The sequence below is a fragment of the Pseudopipra pipra genome, chromosome 3 (assembly GCF_036250125.1).
Source record: "Pseudopipra pipra isolate bDixPip1 chromosome 3, bDixPip1.hap1, whole genome shotgun sequence".
Lineage (NCBI taxonomy): Eukaryota > Metazoa > Chordata > Aves > Passeriformes > Pipridae > Pseudopipra > Pseudopipra pipra.
In genome coordinates, this window is record NC_087551.1 from 59218618 (window position 1) to 59229700 (window position 11083).

The 11083-nt window shown below is 42.1% G+C and overlaps 1 protein-coding gene and 1 long non-coding RNA gene across 3 annotated transcripts in view; one reads left to right on the forward strand and one right to left on the reverse strand.

Moving 5' to 3' along the window:
* Positions 1-11083, forward strand: part of SLC2A12 (solute carrier family 2 member 12) — a 34917-nt gene that overhangs the window by 9683 nt on the left and 14151 nt on the right. The window contains exon 3 of one of the 2 annotated variants that reach the window (XM_064649444.1): positions 7608-8574. The exons of the other annotated variant lie outside the window; for it this stretch is intronic. Coding sequence (XP_064505514.1) covers positions 7608-7624 — 17 coding nt within the window. The 3' untranslated portion in view covers positions 7625-8574. Of the gene's footprint in view, positions 1-7607; positions 8575-11083 lie in introns of those variants that run through there. 2 annotated transcript variants of the gene reach the window in all.
* LOC135411628 (uncharacterized) lies at positions 156-10701 on the reverse strand. Its single transcript, XR_010429236.1, has 4 exons — positions 10491-10701; positions 6226-6341; positions 2444-2513; positions 156-1760 (listed from the first exon to the last, which is right to left on the reverse strand). It is a non-coding gene; the product is annotated as an uncharacterized LOC135411628 (long non-coding RNA).

Genomic DNA, 11083 nt, shown 5'->3' on the forward strand with positions numbered 1-11083 from the left:
AGTCATCCAAGGTATCATAAATCATGAGCAAATTCTAATATTATTGCCTCTACCTTGCTGAACAACATAAGTGGAAGGACACAAAGGCATGTCACTATACAGCTAAGGTACCTCTGCACCTGCCATCACACTTGCACAGTTCCCATTCTCTTCAGAGAAGAACAGAATGTTTGTCATTCCAAGGGACTAGAAATTAAATCTCTCCATTTTCTTTTGTTTTGTTTCGATAGCACTTGCATATTATTGTTCTTTGAAGGGGTTGATTTTTTAAGCCACACTGCAAAACCCACATGCACACAGTCCATTATTTATTAACAGACTTTATGTGCTTTTGCACCTTGGTTCAAACTTGCCTTGCAAACAAACTGTACTCCTGTTGTACTATCATGATAAAAAGCTTGCCACAAGGATACAACCCTACAACTGTACTAACAGCAACTTCCCTGCAGTATTTGTTTATTTAAAACATTACTCACTGGGAGAGCAGCGTGAAATAAGCATTCATTGCTGGAGCAGCAAGCTTGACTGTGTTATTGCAGCATTATTCCTTTCCTTGAAGATCATCTTAGCGCTATTCTGCTTTTGATGACATAGGTTTAAAAACAGGGGAGAAACCCTGAAAAGAAAATGTTACTTGAACTTTACTTGGGTGTTTCAAACGCACATTTAGCGACCCTTAGAGCAGGGTCACACATTCAGTCTTGGCCTCCTGTTGAAATCTGCTTTCCTGTTGACCTGGCTGTAAATGGGTTCCTAGTCACTTGAGTTGGGCTAATGTACAACTAATGAGAATGATGTCTACTTTCTTGAGGGTTACAAAAACTGATATGTGTTTGCCAGGCTGATCTGAGAAATCTTTGAGGCCAGTGCTTCTTTTTGACCTCTTTCTTGACTTGAAAGCTCCAACGCTTTCAAACAGAAAATGGGAAGGAACAGACGCCATCTCAGCTCCAGCATGTAGAAATTGTGTATGATAAAGCCACAGTGAGGCAATTTTATCTGACAGATGCATTTGCCTATCAAGTGAAGGCCAGGTCTAGGAGACATACAGGTATTTCAAATTACAGATAAGTACTTTCAAAGCATTTCCATGCCTTTGAAAGTACACTATTCAGTTAAAATTTACAACATATAGAAAATGCAAGTGATTAAGTACCAAGAGATTGTTGGAATCTGCAAAGGCTCTATTGTGGTTAAATAATCTGGGTTGAGATGCACGGTTATAATTTGCGTGTCATATACAGCCAACAACATCTGCTGCCTGGAGCCCAAATCTCTGAATGTATTTTCAGAGCCTATCTTTCTTATCCTCAGTGAACCTATCTTAGTGTAAAGAAAAAAAATGAGCTCCTCTGCTTATATAAAGCAAACAATTTTAACATGTTTATGTTATTCATCTCTAAATCTGGGCTGTGGTCTGGACCAGACTGTTAGTTATTGTCTACTCAGCAACAGGAAGGAGGCAGCGAGGCTGCACTTGCTGGCTGCTGTGGCCAGGCAGTGCCCAGGGCACCTGAGCACAGAAGCACTGTAATCCCTGCACCGCTATATTTTCAGTGCAAAAATCTCATACTCCATCCAATGTCTGCAAGTATGCCTGGCTAAAGTAAAGGCAGTGTTGGGGATGTGCCTCTTTGTAGATCAAATCAGCATCTTTTGGACAGAGAGCAGAGAAGATCTTCCTCTTTTCCCTCCATCCCACAAGGCCATTTCTGGAACGGATTCACCCACTATATTTTGAGTCCATGCTGTATTACATTCTGTGGGGATAAAGAGGAATCTATGTAACACCAATAGGAAATGACACACTCTTCACAGGGCAGATCACACAACCTGAGCTCTGTCATCTTCTTTTTAATTACTTTGTTGGGGTTTTTTTACCCTTTTATTTTATCTTTTGATTCTGGCCAAAGAGGTAGTTATAGTCCATACATAGCAGACATTTACAGATGTTGTATTTTTCCATGATTTCTCTTTTGTCTCCAAATTACAGTAAGTAGACTGATATATTTTTTTAATGAACTGAGCATATGCTAAATATATTTATTGCCTTTTATCAAAGCACACAGGCAGCACAGTGATGAGCACTCAAAAATAGACAGTGAGAGATAAAAGTAATTTTTGCATTACAAAAGAATTCACAGACTAGCAATCATCTGCTTAGTCAATTTTTTGATTCTAGGGTGCTCTGTATTTATATCATACACAAGATAAAAGGAGTATTTCTGCTGCTTTGTTTCAGATTATTTATGTTTGATGAACTGCGATTCAACTGCTTGTTCACACTCAATTTCACACAAGTATGAGGATGTTTTGTAGATGCAACAAATCAGTGTTGCATCATGTCACAGAACAGCACATGCCATTTCTCCTGGGGTGAGGCATTTCAAGGCAGTCATTAGCTAAGGGGATTTACTTGACACCCATGTTTGTCTTGAGTTACCTTTATCTGTGTATCGGAAAGGTCAGATGAGGATCAACCATTCTCACCAGGGAAAGATGCCTGCAGAGCCCTAAAGAATCATAGAATCACAAAATCATAGAATCAGTTAGGTTGGAAGGAACCTCTGAGATCATCAAGTCCAACCCTTGATCCACTACCACCATGGTTACTAGACCAGACTAATATCTACCCTAAATCTCCTCTGGCACAGCTTAAGACCATGCTCTCTTGTCTTGCTGATAGTTGCCTGGGAGAAGAGATCAACTCCCACCTGGCTACAACCTCCTTTCAGGTAGTCATAGAGAGTGATGAGGTCTCCCCTGAGCCTCCTCTTCTTCAGGCTAAACAACCCCAGCTCACTCAGCCTCTCCTCATAGGACTTGTGATCGAATCCCTTCACCAGCCTTGTTGCTCTTCTCTGGACCTGCTCCAGCCCCTCAGTATCCTTCCTGAACTGAGGGGCCCAGAACTGGACACAGTACTCCAGGTGAGTACACCAGCACTGAGTACAGGGGAAGAATCACTTCCCTGGACCTGCTGGCCACACTGTTCCTGATACAGGCCAGGATGCCATTGGCCTTCTTGGCCACCTGGGCACACTGCTGGCTCATGTTCAGCTTCCTATCAATCCAAACTCCAAGGTCCCTTTCTGCCTGGCTGCTCTCCAGCCGCTCTGTGCCCAGCCCGTAGCACTACATGGAGTTGTTGTGGCCAAAGTGCAGGACCCAGCACTTGGCCTTGTTGAACTTCATCCCGTTGGAATCAGCCCAACTCTCCAGCCTGTCCAGGTCCCTCTGCAGAGCCCTCCTGCCTTCCAGCTGATTGACACTCCCCCCAACTTAGTGTCATCTGCAAATTTGCTGATGGTGGACTCAATCCCCTCATCTAAACCATCAGTAAAGATATTAAACAGGACTGGGCCCAACACTGATCCCTGGGGGACACCAGTAGTGATGCGGCACCGTTCACCACCACTCTCTGGGCCCGGCCCTCCAGCCAGTTCTTAACCCAGCACAGAGTGCCCCTGTCCAAGCCATGGGCTGTCAGCTTTTTCAGGAGATGGTGTCAAAGGCTTTGCTGAAGTCCAGGTAGACACATCCACAGCCTTCCCCTCATCCACCAGGGGGGTCACCTGATCATAAAAGGAGATCAGGTTGGTCAGACAGGACCTGCCCTTCCTAAACCCCTGCTGGCTGGGTCTGATCGCTTGTCCATCCTGTAGGTGCTGTGTGATTGTACTTAGGATGATCTGCTCCATAACCTTGCCAGGCACTGAGGTCAGGCTGACAGGCCTGTAGTTTCCCGGGTCATCCTTCCAGCCCTTTTTGTGGATGGGCGTGACATTCACCAACTTCCAATAATTTGGGACCTCCCCAGTGAGCCAGGACTATTGGTAGATGATGGAGAGCGGCTTGGCGAGCTCTTCCGCCAGCTCCCTCATCACTCCTTGGCTGCCATGTGAAGGGTGAGGAGTGAGAGAGAGGCTCTACATTGTTTTCAGCACGTTTGTGAGGAGAAGCATTGGAACCTGCTGTATGTGGATGGGGGGACAGGAGAAATCTGAGCCTCACAGAAATACTGCTATGCCTTTCACAGGGATCAGTGACTGCAGACTAATGAGATGAGTGTAGTGTGGAGGAGGTAGATCAGCAATTTGTCACCCAAACTAAAAGTTCAATGTGATCCTGGAAATTATTTTAATACAAAGGACACACTGAAAAAAATCTAGTCAGGGCCATGACCATGCATGACCACTTACTAAATGACACAGAGTTAACTGAAGTAGTTTCAGAGCATCTCATTTGTCAAATATTCTGTTCAAACCATGTGAGGCGCAAAAAGTAGAGGTTCTTTCTCATAAAGAGGTGTCAACTCCTTCACTCATCACTGTTGTGTGATGCAACATGTTGAGATGCAGGAACCAAGAAAGCCAAACTCCTGAAGCATCAGACTTATTTTTCAAAGTAAAGGCTGTAAGTGTGGGATTCCTGCATTTGGATGGAGCATGTGCAAGAGAGTTCTCTCAGTTAACTGTAGGGCAGGTCCAGCCTCTCTGAAACAGAGTGGGTGCCCAAAGCCCTGCTGCTTTTCTCATGGATCTGATGAACAAAATTCAGATTCAGGTGTCAAATAGCACCTGTTACCAAAGATCTGCTTTTCTGCCTTGATCATCTCGTTTTGCACCATTTAGCATCAAAGACTAACTAGGGACAACTTTCCTCTCTATTTTCCTGTATATCCCCTCAGTGAGGAGGTCTCATGGGGTGATCTCACTAATAAGTAGCTGAAAGAGAGATAGTTGCACACACACTGCAGGGATGCCGTGTGGTCTAGGGACACTCCTCTTTATTGAACAGAAATCAGAGTGGCTCCAACAAGACTTAGGGTGACAAGTAAGTAATGCAAACTGAGTCTGGATCAAACCGAGCATCTGTTTTCCTACTCTGAATTTGTTCTAGGAAATTAAAAGCAAGTGAGCCAAATAGGACTTGAGCAGAACCTCTTTACACATATTTTGGAAGTTAACCTCAAGGGGATCCATGCATATCACAGGGATTTTTCTGTGGAATGGGGAACACTTTTAATGAGAGAGGGATGTCAAATGCATGCATTTGGACTGGATGTATGGCAGTGGTACCTTGCACAAAAGAGCTCTTATTACTCTGTCAGTCCTTTAAATGTGTTTCTGTATAACTGCAAAAACATTTAGGCAGTTGGTCACTGAACCTTGGGGTAATCTGCTGGAGCAAATCACTTCAGCTCCACTGGTTTCACAGCAGTTCATGCTGAACGTGCAGATGCAAATCAACAAAAGCACCTACAAGTGGGACTGAGGAGCAATTTCATGACATGAATCATCCTAAAAATCACTTAGATGTATAAAGTCCAAAGATATTTATGTCTCTGACAACCTGTGACTGAGGGTGTTCTATTACTTTATATCCTAGAGCAGCTGCCAGTTTTATGTGGCTTTTCAAAGCCAAGGGCAAAGTCTCAGAGCTCTTCTCTTGTAGACCATCACAAGTTTCTCTTTCAGATGACATCTCAGAGCTGCAGGGATGCCCCAAACACTCAGTCTTTTTTGCACACAGATTGCTGTGGCCACAACACACCCAAGGCAAGTCAGTGTCTGCAGCTGGAGAAATGTCTTCTGAGTTTCAGAGTTGGCATAAATAAATACCACATTTACCCATCCATGTAGATATAAAACTTAAAATATATTTTTAACATACTTGTGGTCAACATATAAGTGCACAAAAGGGTCTTGGAGGAGGGATTTAGAGCTTACTGCAAACCCTGCTTTTCCACATAGCTGTTGCAGTCCCACTGAAGCATAGCTCCCATGAGTTGGTGCTTGTAGGATGGGGAGTACTTTGGTATTGATAAAAACTTGTTAAAAAATGGAATTAAATACCCATGGGAAGACTTCTCATATTGAGGTATTATGCCCTCTGTGACTATCTACTAGCCTCAGCCATCAGGGTGAATATCTGTGATTGAAAAACTGGAAAAAAATTGCATGCTCATTACTTCATTCCCAGCAGTCTTTCCTTTTAACTTGTGAAGTGAGCACATTACCCACAAAACAGGAGACCAGCTGGCTGTGGGACTAACCCACCAGTGCCCAGGGCTGTGAGGTCCAGACCTTGCAAAGCACATCTGCAGACCATGTACTAGGGGAGGGCAAGCACAGGACCCACAAAATGAGGGGCAGTTTTGGGAACAGCAGCTCCCCCCAGGGTGTCTCCCTGAGGGACTCTCAGCCACTGACTCACAGCCACCTTGGACTGAAGCTCCTCCTGCATTTGCTCCTCCTGCTCCTCTTGCCTCCTTTCTCTGTGTGTGGATGCAGAGGCACTAACAGCTCCCTGGCTGAAGCTAGCAGTCAGATTTAAAGCTGTTGGAGCAGACACAAGAAAGGATATACAGGCAGGTGACTAGGTCAGGGACTTATGGTCACTACGGTCACTTTCTTCATCAGGAAACCTGCTCTAACAACCAAAGCTCAGTAGGGAATTGGCTTTCCTTCTGAGTTACCTGTTGGTAAAGGCTTTTTGTCTCTGATTTCCATTCAGCTCTAACCTGCATGCTTGGGCCTCATTTCTGAGCACCTGTATAATCCTGGTGCAGGGAAGGGTGGCAGACCACCAAGCCTGCCTTCTTGATTTCCTAGTTTCACACTGATTAAATTCCTCCCATGTGAAGGACCCAGGATTGTGTCTGGACCCAGCTTGGGTCCCTCCAAGAAGGTGCAGTGACTATGCTCTACTGTGATGTACCATCTCACTGCTGTGGGGGCTCTCTGTGTGGATTGTCAACCTGTGTGGAACAAAACTCATGCAGAGAAGTCAGTAAAGACAAGTCCCTAGTGAGGGCAAATCTTAGGAGGAAATTTTTACTGATGAAAGACTAGTTTAGGATGACAGATGTCTGTTTCTAGTTTAAACCTAGGCAGACATGCCATATTAAGTATATCTGAGTTAAATTTATATCAGCTTGAATGAATACTTTAAAACTGACATACTTTATACCTAAAATGGAACAGATGTTTCAACAGGTTTGGTAATCTTACTGATGCAGGAGCCAGATTCCTCAGATAATCAACAAAGGGAAATATTTTCCCCACCCAAGGGGGGCTTTCAAACCCCTGCTCTCTGCCTCAGTTGGTTAGAGCATGGTGCTAAAAACACCAAGGTTGCGGGTTCGATCCCCATTTGATCCCCATATGGGCCATTCACTTAAGAGTTGGACTCGATGATCCTTGTGGGTCCCTGCCAACTCAGAATATTCTGTGAAATCTGTGACCTCTCCTTTGGCACAATGCTCCCTTCCTCACTGGCTATTAAGGGACCTTAGGATGATCAGGAAGCTAAATTAAACTGTGTGATAGCATTCCACACATAGTGTGCTTTAACTTTTAGTAAGCCTAGAAGTGTTCATGAAGTTGGACTAGTTATTCATTGTAGATCCCTTTGTACCAAACTATTCTATTCTATTCTATTCTATTCTATTCTATTCTATTCTATTCTATTCTATTCTATTCTATTCTATTCTATTCTATTCTATTCTATTCTTATTCTATTCTATTCTTATTCTATTCTATTCTTATTCTATTCTATTCCCATGTAAAAACCCACTTGTTTTCTCTACATCTTATTCTAAGCTGTTGGAATAATTTAAATGCAGCTTTAAACCCATGCTGGGGACAGTGGGGAAGAAGGAAAAAGGATCAGGCAAGAAAGATCAAGGAGGATGGAAGAAAGCTCAAGGGTTCACACGAAAAGTAAATCCATAGAGGTGAAAAAGGAAGTAAGTCTGCCTTCAATTCATCACTGTCTTTCTTGTGCAATCTTATGTGGTCTGTGGTGGTTTTCTTATGTATTTTATTGTATTGAGCAAGCCAAAACCCAAAGCTGGAACACTCCCCTAAAGCCCAAAGACTGCACAAATTTAATCCCTTGACTTTGGTCCTGTGATTGTTAGATTAACTGGCTACCTGAGTTAAAGCATGATTCATTAGCACAGTTAAATGCTGAACCTTTTATGTGTCTTTCACCTCAGTCATTAAATGCATCTGTAACAAAACTCAGAACAGCTGGTTTCACATATGTTTCATATGACACTGAACAGCCCAGAGACTCGATCACAGAGGTCATATCTCTTGCCACCCTTAAAATACGAATTGCATAGGACTGCTTTTTCTCTGCCCCTTAATGCTCTTGGGCTTAATCTTGGCCACCAAATGTTCAATCTGAAACTGGAGAATCTTGTGGGAATGAGAACTGTCAGTGTGGAAATTCTGACCCTCCATGGATTTAGTTGGCTATTCCTGTGTTTTGAAATACTGTAAGCTGTATGGCCTTGCACTAGCTTGGAAAACACTGGTACAAAATTTGGTTGTCTAGAATTCACATCAATATCTTTGATACTAGAGCAATATTTAAGGCTTTTACAAAACATGTAGTTATTGCATTAATTTATAGCGCACATGAATCTGCACTATAACAGACATTCATGCTCAACATTGCCTCATGTGACATTTGTTTGCAATGTTTTATTTTTGAGCTTCTACATTTTTCAGAGCAGATGTGACCTAGTCCTAAATTTCACAGAAATGAGCAGCATCAATTTTATGAGTTTTTTTGCAGTTTATTCTGGAAAATGGGATAGTGGTGGGGACTAAATCAAGTGTTCAAAAGCAAGCAAGTGCTTAAATGTTTTGTTGGCATTTAATCAGGATAATAAACCTTGGAAATGTGCATATTTCCCTGAGAAATAGTACAGAAAGTCCTGCTTTAGAAAATCAAAAAATAATCTTGGATTCTTTGTTTTATTACAAGATTCCTAGCACTGTTTATTTGTACTGAATCATCTTTTAATGCATGCATCCATGTGGTTTGAATATACACTCCTAGTATTTATCTAGTTCATCATTCCTGTACTATTCAAATGGTGCCCCATGTGGCCTTTATTTCACACTGTGTCTATACTACCCAGCTGCAGCAGAAAGACAAGGCATGCCAAAATTAAAAATAAGGCAAGGATTGTGAATTTCCCACTTCTCTCTATTTCCTTGCCCCAGACAAAGTTTATCTAAAGCCCCAGGAATTGGTTTGCCTTTTCACAGGCTGATTGGTAGTAGTGAAGTGTGATATTTAAGATATTTTTGAATAGTTGGGTGTTAATTATAGGATTTCAAATTGCAGGAGATGTTCTCCAAAATACCAGACAAATAGGTTTATCTTATCTAACTTCATAAAACCTACAAGTGTGAGGGCTTTTTAATGTGTCAAAAAGGTAATAAGAAGGAAAAAGTGCTTTTGCAATAATAAGACATGAAAATGTCAATGGGAGCTTCTTACTTATTTTAATATATATTATTATATTTCTCTTATTATAGAGCCTGAATTTAAACTGTATACTGAGGTGCACACCTAAAATCAGTGACACCATTTTCACTGACATCTGTGTTCCTGTTCATAACTTTTAGTATGCTAATGAGGGAAAGTCTTGGTACATCAAGACAAGGGATCTGCCTTCTGAGAGACAGAGCCCTTGCTACTGTGAAAAGAGGGAGAGACAACACTATGCCCCAGTCAGTATTCCTGTGTCTCTGCAATGACAGTGGTTCAATTTGCTGTTGTGAGCGCACAATTTGGCCCTCCAAGAACTACCTAGAAAAGGTAGGTAACTACCTACAAAAGGTATGTGACTACCTGTGGTTTGGCACGTTATGCTCTCCTTAAATGAGGATTTGAGTCAGTGTTATGATCCTGGTGCTCTGGATTATTTAAATATCTCTTTTCTAATAGTGCTATGTTAATAAACCCATTGACACAAAGATACTTCTTAAGAGGAATGGTGCCTGTGCTTAAAGTTAGGTATAGTTTTAAAGTTCAGCTTATATTAGTAGCCACTGATCAAAATAAGGCATTTTACCTCCAGACTCACTTCATAAAAAAAACCTAGAGAATTAATATTGCTGTGGTTCTAACTAGTAACTGGGCCTAACAATCCTCTTTTGTTCCACAGGGACATTATCTTCTGTAAAGTGATGCACTGTCAAGTGAGTCTCGCATATCCTCTTGTACAAGCTTTGGAATGGTAGTCAAGACTGCTTACCATTAGCCAAATTTGCCCTCCTTACTTCGTAGGTCAAATTTAGGAATTTAATCATTCAGTAAGTAATAGGGTTCTTTGATAATCATATACAAGACAGTGAAGGCTTTTACATTTGTTTCCTTAACCATGTTTTGGGGGGAGAAGATCATTGTGACACTGAAATGTGTGAAAAAGTTTCCAGGTCATATGTCAAGCTTCATAAAATCCAATTTCCTTTGGGAGAAAGGGCTGGGGAGAAATTTTTTAGAGGCAAACTGATCTTGGGTCAGTTTTGTGCAAAAACTAAAACCAGCAGTAGGACTTAAGTGCAAAGTCAGTATCTTATTTCACTTGTAAAGTTCATGAAACTAAAACACGTATTATAAAGTATGAGAAAATAATTATGCCATAAAGGTAAAAATGTGCAATCAATCACATAACTTACTGGCACTGCTGAGGAAGGTGAGACTGGCAGCCAAAGCACAGAGAGCACGGTAAGTCAGTGCATGAAGTCAGGAGACTGTTTCTCCCATGGCATCTGAGTTTCTGTGTCACATTGAGCTCTGTGAGGAAAACCGGGAAGATTTTCTCAAAGGGAAAGGGAACACAGGAGGGCACCCAGCTTCTGGTTGCCTTTGAAAATCAACCATAGTTGCAGAAAACTCTTATGAAAGGAGGAGACATAAAAGACACTTTGTGGTGGTTGAACACAGAGCCTTCACACCTTCCCCCTGCATTACTCCGGCAGCAACAAAAGCAAAGCCTGAGCAGCAATTTCCAGTGAGGAACTTAAAAAGACTGGATCACTGCAGGCCTCTCACTAAATAAGTCACTACTGTAAAAGGTTGCTTACCTATCTACCAGGAGTTTTGTGAAGCATGCACACAAATCTCTGTTCTGCAAGAGCAAAGGCCTAAATTTACCTCCCACCTGCTGTGTCCCAACAGTTTTTTCAGCTGTGCAACCCATCAAGAACCAACATTAGCCCTTGGATACTGGAAAAACAGGTTAATTTACCCCACCCAACTGGGTAATTTC